Source organism: Rhipicephalus microplus, chromosome 8 (assembly GCF_043290135.1).
Source record: "Rhipicephalus microplus isolate Deutch F79 chromosome 8, USDA_Rmic, whole genome shotgun sequence".
NCBI classification, from domain to species: domain Eukaryota; kingdom Metazoa; phylum Arthropoda; class Arachnida; order Ixodida; family Ixodidae; genus Rhipicephalus; species Rhipicephalus microplus.
Window position 1 is genome coordinate 15,544,048 of NC_134707.1, and position 20,762 is coordinate 15,564,809.

General features: G+C 41.1%; 1 protein-coding gene across 1 annotated transcript in view; it reads left to right on the top strand.

The window, feature by feature from the left end:
* The window catches only part of LOC119164177 (fibronectin), a 35,760-nt gene that overhangs the window by 13,234 nt on the left and 1,764 nt on the right, over nucleotides 1–20,762 (top strand). The window contains exons 5-12 of the mRNA XM_037416301.2: nucleotides 4,514–4,801; nucleotides 8,545–8,820; nucleotides 10,674–10,973; nucleotides 12,928–13,221; nucleotides 14,508–14,810; nucleotides 16,065–16,328; nucleotides 18,158–18,442; nucleotides 19,762–19,870. Coding sequence (XP_037272198.2) covers nucleotides 4,514–4,801; nucleotides 8,545–8,820; nucleotides 10,674–10,973; nucleotides 12,928–13,221; nucleotides 14,508–14,810; nucleotides 16,065–16,328; nucleotides 18,158–18,442; nucleotides 19,762–19,870 — 2,119 coding nt within the window. The remainder of the gene's footprint in view (nucleotides 1–4,513; nucleotides 4,802–8,544; nucleotides 8,821–10,673; nucleotides 10,974–12,927; nucleotides 13,222–14,507; nucleotides 14,811–16,064; nucleotides 16,329–18,157; nucleotides 18,443–19,761; nucleotides 19,871–20,762) is intronic.

Genomic DNA, 20,762 nt, shown 5'->3' on the forward strand with positions numbered 1-20,762 from the left:
TTAGAGCATCAGGAACCTCAGAATGGGTTGCAAGAGACAGGAGGCACCGCTGTGTATTGTGGGTAGTTAGGTAAGCTATAAGAATGAGGAAGATTTCGCACCTTTGCGTTATTTTAAGTGAGTTTTTCGGCTTGTTGTCTGCCCACAGATCTCATGTGACATGGTCCTGGTGATAATTATTCGCTAAATACAACCACCCAGAACACTTGGTTAACACCGGCACTTCTTGCCTGTTTACGAAAAAAAAACAATCTATACAGAAAATCTAGAAAAAAACCTATAATATGGCTTTAAGGAACGTTGCAAAAAATATAGCAATACACTGAACCTTATAATAAAGAAAGCGAAATGAAATCACTATGGAAATTCAATAATACAAGTCTGTAAGAATACGGGAGAACAATGGTATATACTTGACTCCTTTCTGAATAAAGATAAAGCTGCAGCTTGTATCACGGAAATATATCACGACGGAAAAACCTTTCACACTTACGATGCCATTGCTAATGCTTTCAACCAGTATTTTTCCAGTATCAGCGCGGAATCCGGGCAATCATGTCCTAACGACGACCAGCGTCCATTGCAATCTCTTTATTTTTTTTCAATCTGCTAAGCTGAAGTTTGTAGCACTATCTTAAGTTTAAAAAAAAACTAGCGCTGGACTTAACATATCTACCAGATTCATGAAGGACATTGTTGATGTCATCGCCTTTATTTTTGCCCATATCGTTTACTTAATCTTTAAGCAGTCTATCTTTCCTTCCAAACTAAAAAAAGCGAGATAGTGCCTGTTCACAAGAAAGGTGATAAGTCACTCATAAACACTGATAGGGTCATCGCTATTATTCCATTTTTTCAGTGAGGTTTTTGAGAAATTATTTGCCGTCCCCTTGCAAAATACCTTGACAAATTTCAACTCTTGTCGCCCCATCAATTTGGGTTTCGTCAAGGGCTTTCCACCGATCTATTGCACTAGTTGATCTTACTGAAAATTTCAGAAACGCCATTGATGACGGAAAATTCCTTGGATCAGTCTTCAATGACTTTAGTCAAGCCTTTGATTCTATCGGTCATGTTATTCTTTTGAAGAAGCCCTCTTCCTATGGTATAATTGGTCGGCCACAAGATTTCATTTCTAGTTGTTTACTGAATCGTACACAAGTTGTATCCATTTCAGGCGCGCTGTCGGGCACCAAAACTACCAATATAAGGGTTCCACAAGGATCAACATTAGGTCTTCTTCTATTTCTCATTTACATAAATGACCTGAATGACCGTTTATCACCTAACACACAATCCTTGCTTTACGCAGACAACACCACCATTTTATAGCTCACAGACTCCATTCCTGTCCTAACCTCCCAGCTGAACAGCGATCATCAGAGCGTAATTAACTGGTGCCTTAACAACAATCTTGCTTTTATTTCTTATGAGGCAAAGTTTGTTATTTTCCGTTCTCGGTCGAAAAAGCAAGATAACGCACTCCCGGTGTATGTTAACAACTGTAAAATATTTTTACCTGACAAATGCACAGTTTTCAGTGTAAAACTTGATTGTTTTTGGAACTTAAGTCATCATAATGATTTAATAAGAAGAAAATTGATTGATATGTGAGGTTTAACGTTCCAAAACCACCATATGATTATGAGAGACGCATATTATGAGAACAACTCATGGTATTCGTGTTGAGCTGAAAGCCTGCCAAATTTTTTTACGCTCCTTACACTATCTGCTCTCTATTTTGCCTTCCTTCGTAGTCATTTCAACTACTGTATTGAATCTTGGGAACTCGCATATAAAACTTACGTTAGCCCATTAGTGCATATTCAAGAACAGGCTTTTCGCATAATAACATACAGTGCTTTTTATGCTCATTCAGCTCCACTATTTTCTTCCCTAAATATTCTTTTTATTGCAAATATGACCTAGCTGTGATTGCCTACGGCCTGGTACATAATCCAAATCTTTTTTGTATTGTAGGCAATAAAATACAACTTTTTCTAATAATACCCGTTTCTCTTTCCGAAGAAATCCCAGACAACACAGAGCCATCCTTTGGATTCCCCTAGAATGCGCTTCTTAGGATGTGTGGGAATTTCCAAGGATGTCCCAGATATTTCCCGGAAACCTCCATGAAGGCTCCCAAATGAGACAAAAAGCGAGATCCTAAAGACATCCTGTCCTTAAGACATCTTGGAATCATAATGGGATTATATTTGGATGTTGCACATTCCACTGTATCCAGAAATTACCAGTACATGCAGCATTTGAAGGACGCATGCTAGTTAGCAGAAAGAACTGTCTTTTTGAAAGGCTAGCATTTCTTTACATGTTTTAAATACCCCTCAATGTACTCTTACAGCGATGCAATGCACTCCTGTTTTTCCACGTGACTGTAGGCCTATAACATGTTCAGTGGTTCTGTTGCCTTTGTTTTTGCTTGTTACTTTCCAAATGTTGAAATTACTGCTCCATTATGTGTTCTGACCTGCTTATTTAATATGTGTATATTTATGAAGGGTTCCACAAGTTCTATATATATGTACAGGCACATTAAAAATGATCGCTGAAAATGTACAATAATTGATGAAGCAACGTGCATATATGTGTGAGAATATCAGTAAGTAGAATAATTAAAACCACATGGGATGATATATACCATGTCCATTAAACATTCTATAGAAGACATGAATGGGTGGATGCATGCAGATCTCACGCACGCATCCACCCATTCACGTCTTCTTTCGGGATATTTAATAAACATCCGTTTACTGAAGTCTACGAGACATTCATACGTCTTCTTTTATTGGATGTGAGACTTAGGTGTTTGTAAGGGGCATCCTTAGGACTTTTTGTGTTGTCAGGAATATCTTGCTGTCCGAGGCACGCACAAATTACGGACTGAAAACCATGAGCTTCTCCGCCATCAAGGTATGGAACACTCGGCCTTTACAAACTAAAACATCTCTTTCAATAAATGCCTCTCAACATCCAGTTCACGTTTTCCTGAATCGTTCTTTAAACTTCTGACTTATGTGTAGTTATACTGTCATTGCTATTCATTGTCATACATTCTCATGTGTTCTTTCCATTTCTATTATTTTTTTTATTCTGATATATTTGTTAGTGTACACTCCTAGCGAGTGCTGTGTTTGCACTTTATTAGCTGCACTTTTTAATTCACTTGTATGAGTATTTCAATGTCAAATATTCTCTTTGTTATTGCATACCATAATGCCTTTTTTATTTTTTATTCAAAATAACTTACAGGCCCACTGAAGGGTATTGAGTAAATACAAACGAAATAACAATAAAGGAGAAAAGCAGACGACAAAATATATACATATATAAAAGATGACAAATATCAAGGTGCAACAGCGTTATGCAATACTAGAGTGCAACGAAATCAGGTTGTCACGAAAAATTTCACGGTTACAAATGAATACAACATGATCCGGAAGATCGTTCCAATATGCAATGGCTCGCGGTAGGGATAAGTTAAATGCCTGCGTGTGACCATGAATGCGCATAAAACTATGGGCATTGTGAATGCGCTGGGAAGTGCGCGCAGGAGAATAAGGTGGCAAACAGTGAATTTTGTTACTATAAATGTACCTAAGAAACAGACATAAAAGAGCAATGTTGCGGCGTATTTCTAGTGACTGAAATGCAAGGTCTTGTTTTATTAGGGTAATACTTAAATGATAGTAGTAGTTTCCGGAGATGAATGTCGCTGCCCTATTCTGGACGGCTTCCAACATACGTACCAAGTAATCTTGATATGGTGACCATGTGGATGATGCATACTCTAGCTGCGGGCGAACACATTTTGTACATATATTCATGCTTTTTGCGTGATTCTGCTCCTGTTTTTATTTTCTTTGTGAATTTCATAACGAAGTTCCATTGCAGTGTTCTCACTAAGGAAACTCTGTATACCTCTTCCTATATATAAACCCCTACCCTATTACGCAGAGTAAAATGAAACTGAAATGATACTAGGCTAGTCATGCTCAAAACCGGGTGAAATAAACGAACGAGGTGTAAAATAATACCATTATTGCAAACAAACACGGTGTAATTGGAATAACCAGCTTACGATCACTAAAAATGCTTCGACAACTTGTGGATTCCGTGAGCCTCGCGCTAAACTTATTCTTAGGTTGCAAGTGACTATCAAGATGTGTTCGATACTATACTTCCAGCTTGATTATCTCGACACTCAGTCATAGTCCAGTGTTGTCTTTCGCGGTCACACAACGCGAAAGACAAGACTGGACTATGACTTTGCGTGCGCGCGTGTGCTGCCGAATGTGATGTGTTTATCTCTCTTCCCTCTCTGCTCTCTGTCTTTCATCTCCCCCGTCCCCCTCCCATGCGCAGGGTAGCAAACTGGCTGCCTATAGGCTGGTTAACCTCCCTGCCGTTCCTTTCCTCCTATTTTCCTTCCTTCGTCAAGAAATTGACGTCTCCACTGCGTGTCGCCGAAGCAATGCGCAATCTTTCTCTGCAGAGCCTCCGAAGAACCTGACGGTCGACGTTTCGTGCGGCAACGATGCGCACATAAAGTGGACGTATGACGACGCGGAATCCATCAGCGGCTTTCTCGTCACGCTTTGCCAGGGAAGAGAGGCCCAGTGCGAGAACAAGACGCTTCGCAACGACCAGACGGAATGCTCGTTCCGGCTGCCAGACTACAACGCAACGTATAACGTTAGTGTCCGCTCCTACAGGCAAACTCATTTCACGAAGAAGACGTACAGTAAACCAGTCCACGAGACCGTCGTCTCACTCCCGGAACGTGAGTATAGCCCCACTTCTCCAAGGTGGCGCCACATGTTCGTTTAATCCGGACGCGTGTCAGCGAGTGCTTAAGACGACTTTGAACCACCCACAGGTCGAAATTGAGTTTTGATGTTACTGTCTTTCGTGAGTCGACAACGAACACGTAATTCCGAAAAGTTTTTAAAAGTGTGCGATAAGAGCGGAGTTGCACGAGTTTGATAATCCAGACAGGCCCTCAATCGTTTTGGTTTTTCCTTCGTTTAGCTGCGTACCTTGGCGCCATGCGCGTGTAGCTGAGAGTTGACACTATTTTTATTGATGGCGTCACGGCCAACACTCGAGATTACCGAAAGGCCTGGAGAAAGCAAGCGATTGTTCTTTTAGAATATATTGAACTCCCGCGCTTAGCAATAGCAGCAACACTGCGTTTCGTATGGTTCACCGTGATGGCATTTCGAAGTTGTTACGCGCGTTACTAGAAAAAGGTTAAAATGATCGAATGTGTTTTAGGGACACTTTAGTAGGATGAACAAGCGCAGATGGCGCAAGCACGTGAAAAGAGCGCTGGACACGCGTGAACAGTTGCCGCTTTCTGATATCCTTGAAATCGTGCCCGTCTAAACGCGTTTGGAGCCCTGCAAAGGCGCAACTAAGGTGTAGCCGTGCTCAGTTACTCGTACTAGCGACAGGTAGCAGCTATTCCCGTTATTTTTGTTTTATCTTTAGCGAATATTTAGCACCCCTACCCTGATGTGTAGCTCAGCATTAACGAAACGAGATTTTAAAGCATAGGAACCCATGTTTAAACCGAGGCACGCCTCCAAGAAAACTTCTTTTGCTTCGATTATTCGCTTCAGTATTTCTCAATCGTTTTTTTCAAATACATTGGTCTGTCTCTCCATTTGATAAAGGGTGCCAGGGGTGACTCTTTCATCACAGAGGCCATGCTTTATAGCTATAGACATTTATGGAAAGACGGAGCGAATATTCAATAGGTATACGCTACTCAAACATGTGTGTTTTTTAAAAAGCGGTGAACAACTTAGAGTACTTTGTACTCTACTATGGGAGAGGATAAAGCCGTCCCATAAGCCTCACACTTGATGAGTCTGTGTATTTGAAATATGGCTGACGATTAAGAGCTCCTTAAGTACTCGAATTCAGGAGCTCAGTAACCCATTACTAAATATGATGGCCCAAATTCGCTGTGTAGAGACTCAGATGGTTGAGTGTGTTTAGAAAATGAGGTTTACAATTTAGAGTACTTCGTACTCCACTATGAGAGAGCTGAAAGTGGCCCTGTGGACCTCACACAAATAAGTCTCCCAGGCACCTACAGTCTGTGTTGAGAAAAACTGGTAAGAATTTAGAGTACTGATGTGTTTATATAAAATTGTTTAACGATTTCGAGTACTTCATACTCAACTATGGGAGAGCACTGAGCCGTCCCGCTACAATGATATTGACAAAAATTATGCCGTGAATGTGCCAATCAGCCACATTGAGGGACGTCAGAGCCACCCAATTTCTCCCCCCCCCCCCCCTCCCAAGATCTGCAGAAAAGCCTAGGTCATGATAAAAAAATTGGATGAAATAATTGTCTTATCATCACCAATGTCTCGCAACAAGATAATAGGTTCATAAAAGCATCGTTCGCAACCTACTTTTTTTTTAATTTGGTTTCCTCACTATACTTTTGTGTGCAAATGTGGGCAGAAAGATTTTGTTATTTTTTTACGCAGATCAGCAGTCCAAACTCGTCGACTGCGTAAATGGAGGAGGAGAAGAGCTTGAAGAAAGGGAAAAAAGAAACGCAACTTCTGCCGCGTAAATGTGTGAGAGAATCGCAGGACGACCTTTCCTCAGAAATGCAGAAATGTGGCATAATGACGCACAGCCTTCTCTCAACCAAACTGACCTAAATTGTCAAATAAGAAAGTAAGGGGGGCCGGTGAGAATTTAAAGTTTGCAGGTACAACGTGGCAGCAGGAAGCACAAGACCGGGTTGATTGGCGGAATATAGGAGACGTTTCTGCCCTACAGTGAACGTAGTCAGGCTACTGATGAAAACGATGAGTCAAATACGTTTGACTCAATTCAAATGCTGAAAGCCAGGAATATATAAATGGACGTGTACAAGGCGATTGCAACCTACTTTTTCTGACAGGCTATGATAAAAATTCAAACCAGAAGTGTACTGCAAACAGGAAGCGAAGATTAAAAACCAAAAAGGGTAACGGCAAGAAAACTGCAGATTGTAGGTGCACTTAGTGCTAGTGGCTTGTACCTGGAAAGATTTGAAACGACATAACTGATGTTAAGGAAAGAAGTAAAACTTATCGGCTTGTTTTTCTCTGTTAGGCACATTATTATTACAAACTAGCCTACAATAACGCCAAGTAAAATATAGTGGATGCTAATGCCCTATGCTTGTTATAGGGGATGCTACCGGGAATTTTTATAGGGACATGTTAACTCTATTCACTACAATAGTAGACACTGTTGTGCAAATGGGAAGAAAGAAAATTGGATGACAAGATAACTTGCCGCTGGCAGAGACCAAACTTGCGACTTTCGATTGACGCGTCCCATGCTCTACCAACTGAGATCAAGTGGCAATCACCCTCCCGCACATTGTATGGGGTATATATGCACATTTAAACCCAGAATACTTACTCGGCACTGCTAGCAGCCATGACGGCGAGTGCTGAACACTCTTTTGCTGCCTATTGGTGCCACAAATCACGTGATGTTATTACAAGCTAATAAGCACACTCATATTACTTGAAGATGTCAAGTCTGCTGGAACGGGACTGTCGATATAAATGAAACAAGGACACGGCGCTACATCGACGAGAGCAGCTTTCACAGAACAAGCAGCCGCAGTGAATGACTTCTACCTTCGTAATAGCAGAAGAACTGTGAATATTTTTTGCTAAGCAAACGCCTCCTGATATGCTGTCTAGAACCCGAGCCGTGAACGCGAACCCTAGCCTTGAATTTCACCCTTCCACTCCGGTATGTACGTGAGCGCCTCTGACGGTCACCCCTTGTAAACACGTGCAGCTCTTGCGTTCGAGTAGCTCGCCAAGGTTAAGTCACGTGACTAAGCGGTTACGGTGTCCTGTCGCAACACGTGGCAGGAAGCATGGCCTCTGAAATTGTGCACTGACCGGAGACGCCCAGTGGAAAAGAGTGCGATGTTCCACAGAAACAGTTTTTCTAGAACGGTTTTGTAAACATTGCGTTTGGAAAAAGTAGTTAACGATTCAGAATACTCGGTACTCTACTATAGGAGAGCTGAAAGACGTCTCCAGGACTGAGTACACAGCAGGCACATGTTAATCGCTACACCACACGCAAAAAAATGGGTGCTGGAAAATGAAGAAAAGGCGCGGCCCTCAAAAGTTCGCTGGTCACATGCATGTTAGTGTGCGGCATTTCCCAGTAATTGATGCTCTCTAGATCACGCGCATGTCGGGTGTGCTCTGTTTCTTTTACGGCAAACTGATTTTTTATAGAGATTACTTGTCGTTTCATATTGTCACTTTTCAGTGTTGTCTAGATGCGAACTTATAACCACTTTTTGCACGTAGCAACTTAAGTGTTCCACCGCTAAGCATGTGAATGAAAGTCCAACTCCAGTTTTTTAGGGAAGAAACAGCTGACAGGCAGCATTAGCCAATTCGATAAAAAGGAATGTAGCACGATCATGCCAAGTACAAAGACTCACGAGTTTCTTTTGAACATTTTTTTCAGTGCCTGAGTTGGACGACATTGTTGTCACCGGAGTAAGCGAGACGGCCTTGGTGGCCACCTGGACCACCGAGTGGGACGGCGAAATTACGTTCAACATTTGTTCGATGCCGGAGGAATGCCAGAACCACACAATACTCGGAACTCCTCGCAAACACACGTTCGATCAACTGGCCTCGAACACCACCTACAGGGTCCGTGCTCAGTCGCAAATGACACTTCAGAAGAAAAAATGCCGAGGCCACCTGCAAGAACGTTCCGCCTCCACGTTTACAGAACGTAAGTGCGAACCCATTGACACCTGGCTCTAATGTTAAATGTGCAAGTTCGTTTGTTTTCCACACAAACATTTCCGCCTCCATCGGAAATGTTGTAGGCCTGTGTGCTCAAATTTGGGTGGACGTTAAAGAACCCTAGGTGGTCGAAGTTTTTGGAGCCCTCCACTACGGCGTCTCTCATAATCATAACGTGATTCTGGGACGTTAAACCCCACATATCAATCAATCAATCAATCAATCAATCAATCAATCAATCAATCAAAGGAGAAGTGAAATATATGATTTCTTAGCACAGGCTACGCATGAATTATTTCGACGGGAGACTTCGTAATGAAGCAATTTTGTGAGTGTCATCTTGGAAATATACGAGTGAGCCTACTTGCCCCGCCGCGGTGGTCTAGTGGCTAGTGTACTCGGCTGCTGACCCGCAAGTCCCGGGTTCAAATCCCGGCTGCGGCGGCTGCATTTCTGATGGAGGCGGAAATGTTGTAGGCCCGTGTGCTCAGATTTGGGTGCAGGTTAAAGAAACCCAGGTGGTCAAAATTTCCGGAGCCCTCCACTACGGCGTCTCTCATAATCAAATGGTGGTTTGGGACGTTAAACCCCACAAATCAATCAATCAACGAGTGAGCCTACTAGAGTACTGGGATAGTACATTATTTATATTCAGTGCCTTTCTTCACTTTAAAATCAACGGAGTCACTGATAAGATAAATTGTATAGCTGCCATTACATCGGTCTGGAGTACAAGCCCTCACCGGGCAGTCTGATATCGTTCTACGTTATTGCCATGATAATTTTCCTAACCTAGAGCATGATCTGAAATGACGTGAACTTTTTTCGTGGTAGACGTTGCGAATTTCTCGAAGTAACGTATTTATTCGAATGTTACACGAGTAGTTTATTTTTCAAGTTTTTCACTGCATAAAGTGAACCTTTGCGTTGGAATCGAACACCGAAATAACCACTTTGTTCTTCGTGGACGCATTGTGACGTCACGCATCAAGTTACAATTGTGGTCGCATTACAATCAAGTAACTGTGGTACTCCGGCATCCAGAGCATCGGAGAAGTGACCGCTTGTAAAACGAGTTGGCTACACACAAGTTATAATTAGATGAAAGTCAAGCGCAACCATTTGAAATAATGTTCCAAGTGAATCCCGCACATTGACATTCCTATAAATTTTCGCTCATGCTGCACTGGAGATTATTTACTACAAAGTGGTGTTCACAAAGGGAAAAAAACTATGACGCTCGCAACGCAAAACTTAAAAGTAGTATCGTAATATTGGTTTTTCACGTGACAAAACCGCGATACAATAATGAGCCATGCGGTAGTGCAGGGCTTCTTAAATTTCTACCGCCAAGGAATCTTTAAAGTATACCTACATAGAAGCACATGGCATCTTGCATTTCGCGTACGTTGAAATGCGAGCGCCGTGGCAAAGAACAAAACCGTGATTTTCGTGTCAGTAGCCAAGTACCTTGAACACTGTATCACTGTGAAAGCAAAGTGCATGATATGTAATGACAAATTAACGCGTATCAGGTACAGTAACAAAGGAGACTATATAAATGGAAATAAACAAAAAGTATTGGACACCAAATATATATATTGTTGATGACAACAAAGATACAAAACGTCATAAAGTCAAGTAGAAGGCAGCATTAGAGTTCATGGTGGCAGCATCACTGGTTTGGGGATCCTACTCTAAAATTGAGAGTGGGAAAAAGGTTTTTTTTTCTGAATAACTCGATTCTGCACGTGTATTTTCAGCCTTATTACTACAGTCGATTTGTTATAAAACGTAGCGCAGTTGAAATATGCACCTATTCTTGTCTATACAATTTAGGTCCCGGCGAAGTCCGCAATGTCCAGCATTCTGTCGAGAATGGCACCATCCTACAAGCCAGTTGGGAGTTACCCGAGAAAGCCAGCGCGTCCGGTTTCACCGTCAAGTGTGAAGACCCGCAAACGAAGTACACCGAATCTCGAGACGTCTTCGACCAAAAGCCCCCGTATCGTGTCTCTGTGGCTCTTCAAGAGTCGGTTGCCAATTTCAACTGCTCCCTTTTCGCATTCAACATTAACGCTACCGGCGGCCGCCTTGATGGACCGAAGTACGACTTCAGCGTCGCCACTGACGGTATAGGTAAGTGCGAGTAGGACGTTACATAGCCAAACGTAGACCGATGGCCCAGTTGACTCTCAGTATAGCTATGTAACACTGTGGCCAACACGACATGAACACCAACTGGTGATGTTACAGGCTCTGCCCATTCATCCACTGTTCGCCATTATGATGTTACAGGGTAGTATGACTGAATGCAGGGTCTTTTAAAGTGAACAAGCACAAATGACTAAGATTTACAATAACAGTGACACAGAAGGCTAGTGCTGAACTACCAAATGAGGCTAATTTCATGAGGGTGCATTTTCTAGTATAGGGAACCTAATATAACAAACAGACAATTTGGCAAAGAAGCGGGGGTATAATATTTGCATTGTTTTCTAGTGTTCTTACTGTGCCACAAATTGAAATAATTCGAGGTGGACGACAAAACACACTTCCATTCGTGAAGCCTGGACCACCAACCTTGCGGTTTATGGGTTTTAAAGCAGCGAGTTCTCTCACCACTGACGGAAAGACTCAACCTCCATTCTATGAATGAATGAATGAATGAATGAATGAGTCAATAAATCATATCTTTATTTCCAACATCATCAGTTTGTGTACTGTTATTCACCACTGATGTCACTGTGTCATTATTATTATACAACAGTTAAAAATACTGAAAACATTGCTCCATGTACTTTTACTGTTTTGATTGTTTCTTAGATTAATTTGTTTGTGTTTAACAAAGCAATGAGCTACTCACGCAACTATTTTTCTTTTGTTATTATTTATGTTGTTACTCGTCACCAATGCCTAAAAAAAAGAAGACCTATATAGAATAAATCTGTTTCTTCAGCATTAGCCTCGAAGGTGAATATTTCTTCTATGTCACCTTACGTGGTACTGATTAACTTCGCGAGATGTCGCAGCTACTTGTCCATACCCGAGAAATCTCCTAAACCATGCTTGGACTTTAATCGCAATTGTTTTTTCTCGGAGCTCGGAGATATTATTAGGTTTCCAGTTATTTCATGGCGTGTACCCTGAAGCAGGCCTAATTACAAGGAGGTGAAGTTCTGCAGCCTTTGCCGACTCAACCACCATGAACATGGTACCTTAGCAGTGCAGACAATCAAGTGCATTTGGTTCTAGGTATAGAAGTACGCTGTGGGAATAAAGCATGCGTGAATACACTTCTAGATGGTTAACTCCAACCAAGGTCTCATACCTTCTTGACTACAATATTGCGTGAAAAAAGAGCTATCTGACTCATTGTTTTTTGTATACTACCATCATAAGGAGGTCTGAATAGAGCTACCTGTATGTAAGATAGTGTAATATACCTATAAAAAATAATGGTACGACTCTTTTAAGAGTGAGCTATGGCAACTTCGATCATGTCTTGCAAGGTGCTCAGCTGTCTGTGCTAACAATCTCGCAGTATTTGATTATCACAAAAATTATTTCTCTTCAAGAAGTATGTCACAATGAATTGGCCATATTGAATTGCTTTTTGTCAAAAGTATTTCATTAGATAAATTTATGAGACAAGGAGGCGAGGTGCATGCCATTACCAGTGGTACTATGAGTACGTATGCCAAGAAATAATAATAATAATAATAATACAACAATACCTGTCACTTATTATTATTATTATTATTAAGTGACAGGTATTGTTGGAGTGCACCTAAAAGCTAATTGCAGTGAAGTTGCGCATTGAAGTCACACGGGAAAATCAGCTCTTTGAATAGTTATTCAGTCTCAATAATTTTTAATGGCGTTCCTTCTAGAGACATTTGATTAGAAGTAGCCATTCTAAGTACCGCAAATCCTAATGGCAGTCTAAACGTAATGCAGCCGAACAAACCGACTAATGTATCATGTGACATTGTCTTGTGTCAAGAACGATTCCTTTACAAAGACTTCTCACACTGTTTTTTGGAATGTATTCTTTCAAAATCATTTTCGTTTTTTTTTCTTTCTTCTACAGCATGTCCTGAAAACTTGAAACTTGTGGAACGCAATGCAACGAGCTTCACGCTCAGTTGGTCTGTCGACCCTAACGCAACAAAGTGCGAAATTACAGTGACACCCGAAAAAGGCTTCGACGAAGAACTTACAAAGCTGGAAAATGCTTGCGAACACGACAAGCCGCTAAATGGTACGGTGATGCACACAGTGACTGGACTTCAGCCGTGGACACGCTACAACGTAACTGTGAAGAACTGCCGAGAAGCTTTTTGTGGTCTGCCAGCGTTCCTGATCAATATCACCGAAGTTGCTGGTAAGGATAAACTAGATTACGCTTTGATAGTTAGGTTCAGTCCTACTAGGTTACATCTTTCTTTGTAGAGTAATAGTGGCGAATGACACTGTTGCAAATGCCAAAGAATCATTAAATTGGAAAACGTTAGAAGCCAATGGGCTCAACTTAGGCTTTTATGTTTGGTATTTTGTACATATATTCTTGCAGAGGAAGTCTTGGTCCCGCTAATACTTGAATATGGTGTCTCGGCATTCTTATGTCCTGATCTATTACTTGTGTCAATATTGTGTCAAGTGGCCGCATCAGAGATTTCACTTACAATTCATCTAATGGTTATGCAAAGGTCGGTGAACTCACTCACGAATGACTCACTCAGTCTGAGATAAAGCAGTGAGTGAGTCTGAAGGAGCATGGGTGAGTAATATTCGACGAGATTGAGTCAGTGTGAGTCAGGTTCAAGAACATCCAACTGCTGATGTTCTTCTCATAGGCCACATAGAAAGAAGCGTGCGACTTTTTCCTGCTCTACTAGGGGTCACTATGATCTGAGCCGCTTGTAAAAGCACCATTTCCTCTTCCAATCGACTAATTCAAGTAGCTTTTTTCAATAAATATCCAGACAGTTTATCGGCCACTCAGTATCACTTTTAACTTGAACAGGAATTATGCGCGGCGTACCAGTTTTATTTTTGAGAATGCATTCTCCAAACACTCAGTAAACCGGAAGGAAGAATTTGACCACAAGTGTGCGGAGGAGAATCAAGAGTATCACTCCCACCTTGCGCCTCTAGAAATGTGTAATACAATACAATTAGTCACAAGGGCTTGCCGGTAAGTACGAATTTGCATATTTGTCAAAATATATTTAAGTGAGTAATCTTGTACATCAGAGGCAGGATGACATTTTCAGTGCGGTGACGAGACACTTCGAATATTTGAGGTACGCATCAGAGATTTCACTTAAAATTCATCTAATGGTTATGCATAGGTCGGTGAACTCACCCACGAATGACTCACTCAGTCTGAGATCAAGCAGTGAGTGAGTCCGAAGGAGCATGGGTGAGTAATTTTCGACGAGTTTGAGTCAGTGTGAGTCAGGTTCAAGAACATCCTAGTGAATCTAAGTCTGAATGGGTCTGCTTGAAGAAAAGTTTGATGAGCACAAGGTGAGCACTGAGATAAAAATATATTTCTTGAGTGAGATCCACTCGTGAGCTGGTAAAACATTGTGTAAGTAACAACAGAAAGTTAGAGGGCACGGAGATTTTCTCGTACAGTCATTTGCTGCTATGTCTATATTCCAGCTCCTTCGAAAGTGCGGAATTTCAGTTATTCCATTTACAAGGACGTCAATGCTCTCCTAACATGGGAAGAGCCGGAACAGCATAACGGACCTCTCACAGGCTACGTCATCCAAATGTACAATGAAGATCGAAATGAAACAAATGTCACCTACGTAGAAGGGGATCACACTGAAAAAGAAATTAACTTAAAGGATCAGTTCAATCTTTTCAACGTGTCCATATCGGCATTCAACAAGGCCGAAACGAGCAACCAAACCATCTATGGCCCTGAGTCTCAGATACAGTTCGAAACTCTTGGCAAAGGTGAGTTGTATGAAGTTTGCACTTATGGGTACAATTAATACCAATGGGTATTAGTGGGTTCCAGTGGGTACCATGGGTACCCATTCATACTGCGGACATCTAATTATTAAGCATGATACTAACTAGTGCTCACTTATTGCCCATGACTAATAAGGATAGCAATAGGTGATGGCAATTACATTTCATGCTTTCGCTAATTGCCATCAATGGTGCTCCTACGCCAAAAATTGAGCAAGACGAAACAGTATGAATTATCAGCACCTAGAATAAACAAACTCTATAGCAACGTTGCCACATAACGTATCACTTTTTGCCTCGTAAATCAATGTAGGAAGAAATACTAAAAAACTATCATTGGTACATTGATTTAGTCGCTATGATGTTTTAAGCCTAAGCAAAAGGTCGAGGGTTCAATAACCATTCATGTTAGCTGTGTCAAGAGGAGTGCCGCGTGTGAATGTTTTGAATAGATACAATTATGACGAAATGAACGTTAATGCTGTTCTCGTAGGTACTAGTAGAAAAACAAATCTTAAGGGTATGGTCAACAGCTATATTTTATGTTCAACAAAAAAAGCCTTCAGAATGTCGACTTCTAATTGAGGCTTTACTTTTTCACCACTTGATGGCCACAATAACACTTTATGCACTAATAACCTATTTCTTTCATTCCTGTACTTCAGATGCTCCAGAACACTTCAATCTGCCTACAAAGTCGAGCGTTGCATCGAGACGTTAAACCCAATAAATGAATGAAAAAAATAGCATATAGGTATACCAGAAAACAGGACCGTAACTAATTCGTGTAGTTTTTCTTGGTATATAGGCTAAAATAACAGTTAAATACAGGTACGTGCGAATAATAAAGTGTGACAGTTTCTTCAGATTTTTTATAATTTATTTACAAATACTGCCGAGTGCTTATATCAGTGTACAAGAACCAAGTAGTTATGAAGAAAATTGACTTGAACAATGAATAGTATATGTGATACACGTGCATTGAAGGAAACTGATTTCATTCAATGTGTCCTTTTTTTCACGACTAATGATGAGATTTTCACTGCCTATGCAGCTATGCAACTACACCACCTATGTAACTACCTACTTGCTTAGGCTAGGTTAGAATTGACTAGGTTAGGTTTGGTTGAGTTAGGTTGAGTTCAATTAGATTAGGCGAGCGCCTCACATCCGTATTATCATTCGACAAGTAGGGAGCACACACAATCCGGCATTGCTGATGTTTTTTTTTGTCAGGACCGCTACCACCTCGCCCAAAACCGAAGGAAGTGAAAGAGGACAGTGTCCATCTCTCGTGGGAAGAACCTCATGATCCGAGGTACAACATCACCGGCTTCAGCATCAGAGTCAACAATCAGCCACCGGTGGAAATAAACCAGTCGAGCTATACAATTGATCATCTGACGCCGTGGACTGAGTACAACGTCAGCGTTGCTTCTTGCACGAAAAGGACGAGCTGCGGACAATGTCGGCACCTGGAGGTGAAGACAGACTTTGCAGGTGCGTAAAACATTCTTCGTGCCTAAAGAGTTCGCTTGTTTTTAGGGGAACGGAATGAAAGTATCTCTGTTCAACTCTTGTAGCTGACAGATTTCAATGACGTTACCGTGCATGAATAGCCAGGTACCAAACCAGGCACGAATAATGAGTCGCTATCATAATAAAATGCAACCCTTGAAGGTGAAATGGGCACATGCGTATTTGCACTCGTTGCGATTGTCGCTGATCAGCTGTTTCTCATGTGACATTATCATCTTTCATTGAGGTCATTGCTTATTTAACGTTGCCCCACCTCATTGCGGCTTGGATAAGAACACCTCATGTTTTGTTGCTGCTAGTAGAATCTGGAGTGTTGTTATTTCTTTTTTAATGTCACAATATATTCAAGGTCGCATTACTTAGTCACTTTATTGTCTGCATTTATTTGCGGTGTTGTAGCAAAAGCTTCCTTCTATTAAATGAAGACATTTATTAGTAATACTGAGCAATATGGACTTCCCTATAGCATGTAACTTTCAAGAGACTGAATCATTTAAAAGTAAAAGCTGCGCACTTGTACCAAAAGTCAAGAACTACTGAAATAGTAGTCAGTATTTGCAGAAAGTTTTTCTTGCTTTGTGAGAAAAGTTATTCGAGAGATAAATAACTATTTCATCAATCGACACATTATATATTGATCTTCGTCTTAGAAAGGCTGCTATGCAGTAGTGTAGAAGCATTAATTGTAGCGCCATAAAACAAGTTTAAACCAGGTTTTATTTCATACAACAATACGCAAAAGTTTTTAAGCCACCTTAGAAATTGTCGAAAAGAATGAAATCAGCAATACGTCCTGAATACCAGAAGTGACTGAGGATAAGCTTATGGTATGCAATCTCAAATGAGAAATCTTAAGTGCATGCAGAAGAAATTCACAAAAGGTTCCCCGAACAAAAAAGTTTTCGCATGTTAGCTGTGTCAGATTGCCAAAACCACCTTGCTAGACACAACAAAATGCCTGGCTAGGGAGAAAATGCGCAAAAAAAAAGCAAGTTCTTACATCATTTTAAATTTTGGGCACAAGATGCTGTGACGTCATAAACTTTAAGGGCATATAATGTAGATGCATTGTAGCTAAGAATCGATAAAAATAAAGTACTTGACCTTTGATCATGATATATATTTAACACACCAATTTTAGGTGTTTGATGGAGCGAATGTTGCCAAAAATACAAAAAAATGCGCAGGTAAATTGGTGACGTCACGCACAGAGATGCCGGTGAGATTTTGAAGAATGAAACTTCGATCTGTGTTTTATCCTGTATTTATGAGCCTAACATGAAGAAGTCAAGAGTGTTCATGGTTTCGGAGTAGAATATATCCATTGAATGATTTGGTATTTATCATTAGTGTCTCTTTAAAGGGCGGCAAGTTACAGCTTACAAGAGAAGCGAAATATGTGTGGTATGCTTATGATAGAACACAGCTGAGCTAGTTTGTACGTGTTCACTATAAACACAAGGTGTGCAAATAAGCACAAGAGAGAAATCAAAACACCACAATCGTGGCGTTTGAGGTGTCTTGATTTCTCTTTTGTGCCTGCGTTTGCCGGTTCGGTGTTTTACCACGAATGCGTTTTACAACAGCTGAGCTCTGTCTTCTTTTAAGCATTATCAAATGTACTCTGAGCCTTTTTAAGCGTTCTTCTAGTCAGTACACACACGCTTTTCTGGCCTCGTTGATTGTTATTTCTTCCGTGCAAAGAATACACGTGTTTCTGGTTTCTTGATCTCTCGTGCGTCAGTGTTTGCCCTACCTCTTCTAAAAAGAATACACGGTACGTGTTCCAGCGCCATCGGCACCGCTTGATCTCAAGGCTCCTGAAGCCGGTACCGACTGGATGCTGGTGCAGTGGGAAAAGCCCAAGGTCTTCAATGGCCCGCTGAGTGGATACAATGTCACTTTCAGCCACGGAAGCAGCTCTCCGTTTGCTGTCACCACAAATGTGACGTACAACTTCACGGATCTGGTTCCTGGCACACTGTACGATGTATCAGTTTATGCATTCAATGAGGGGAAATCTGTCACTAAGCGTGGACCTCCCGCCTCACTGCAGGCCACCACGCAAGCTCAGGGTAAGTACTATCTCTGTTTTCAATGCGAATTCATTTATTAATTGGGCTATGTCAGGCATCCGGCATTGTCTGCACGCCGGCAGGTGTCACATCTCCCCTCTAACTCCCTTTCCCATAGCAACAGCTGCGGGCGCTCGCGCTTTCCTCGCATGTGGTGCGAAAGAGTGTAGGAGAGGGTAAGAGCAGTGCAACGTCGACTAAAATTTAGTCGGCGTTGAGCCGTGCTTCGCTCCCAGTGTCCGCTCTCCATCCTTTCTGTGTCCCATCGACGCCGAATAAATTTAGTTGGCATTAATCGCACCGTCCAGTCGCACCTCTCTCTCGGCCATTTGATGGCTGGTCGCCTCTCAAGAACATCCAGAAATGTGTGCGCAAGATGGCGCTGTGAAACGCCAGCACTAGGCCGTGAACGCTGTTTGTTTTGTTCACTTGATAATATCTTTCAACCTTGCGTTTTAATGGTGCACGCTAGCTACTAGAGCTGAAAACGCATACCACGTTTCTCGTGACAGAAAAACACCACGTTCGACTAACGGCATTATTGGCTGCACGGTGAAAGAAAAAAAAGAAAAAAAGAAAAAAATGTTATTCTTGTAATGTTGGGTTCTCATGCGTGAAACGCCGTTATGGACGCTGCGCAATGCATTCGCATTTACTCACGATTTTTTTTTTTTGGTGAGATGAGGCATTATTTTGTGTCTTCTAATAGCGCGTATTTTTTCGACGTTATTTCTGTGACAGATATCATTACTAAGGCCTCGGAAGACTCCGGCATTAAACACTTTCGTGTTACAAGAGCTGCAACAATGATGCTTCCTGCCTAACTCAACGAACTTCATATACTCTTGGCTTCAGAATAAATTTAAGAACAACAGAACTTCATTGAATAGTCAATGCATCGGACTCTCAATAATCTTTCGATTCGTTGAGCAACCGCTTAATTTTGCTGGCACGCGAAATTGTGGAAGAAAATTTTGTTGTATTGACAAACACATGATCCGTTATTATTACATTGGGCGCAGGTGAATTACTTTCAAATTTTTGCAAGCGTTTACATTACTTTAGAGTGTATGCTTGAATTTACAATAACCTCAGATTACGATCTGCTTTTCCACGTTGCCCTTTGCTGTAGAGACAGTGTAAGTTACATAGCCACAATCAAACACGAGTGATGCATGCTTGCATTTTATATGAATTGAATAATCTTTTATGAATGATTTCATTGACCCTGAATGTTTGTAAATTTTTAACAGAAAAGGCAAAGTTTCGAGAGATTTTTTTAGCAACGTATAACTTTGTGTTCATCAATTTACTTTCAGCTCAAAAAGCTTCAGTTGCCGTGGTAGTCGTGGCGGTTGTGGTACCACTCATCTTTATTATTCTCATCGCTGCCTACTTTGTATACAAGAAGTTCCAGAAGAGGACAGGGTATGTGCTAATTTAATAAAAAAACTTATCATTGACCTATGAGTATTGATTTTCCACATTTATAATTGAAACCTCTTGGGATGCTGTCAGTGCTATTTTATGCTTAACTTATCATTCACTCATATACTCGTTTATTCATTTATATTTATTACAAGTTAAGTTAGCGCATGAAAGTGCTTAACACTTGGTATACCCATAGCCAAAGAATAGTAAGCGGCGAAAACAAGGGCGAAATAATATATACAGATTGTGTTAGCGGAGCAGGTATTTCATAACGATGTTTGAATGAAAACAAGGCAATAAAGGAATAGAGAGGCTGTAAGAAAAGAAACAAAGTTATGACAAGACAATTGCACTATCATACAACATAACATTACATGCACTAAATGTATTGTATTGATATTGTACAACAAAAATAAATGTAAAATGCTCATGGATACATATAAATAGAGAAAATATTTCGGCTGAATTGGCAAAGCTTTCGTTTCAGAAGTACTCCTTGCAAAGTGAAAGTGAATCACTTTCCCTGAGGTATTGAATTCACTTGGCTCACACATTTATCAACTTCAAAAAGTAACAACTGTTGAAGAAGACGAAAATGTGAAAGAAAAAAGATGTTTGTAAGCCTGTACCCTCGTCTCATTTTTCAAAACCGCGTTTCCCCTGTAAGGTTCTGTAACGGCGTTTGCTACACACATAGGTTCACCATTAGAGGTGGCTTAAAAATTTTATAGACATTAGTCTTCTTTGGGGTACTTCGACGCAAAAGTTTTGGTGGGGCTCTCTGAACATTTCTCTGGTTTTCCGTAGTAACAATACCCCAAACGGCCCCAAACTATATCCCAAAACGGCCAACCCCATCTGCGGCGCCCACCAAAATTGCTCAAGTTTC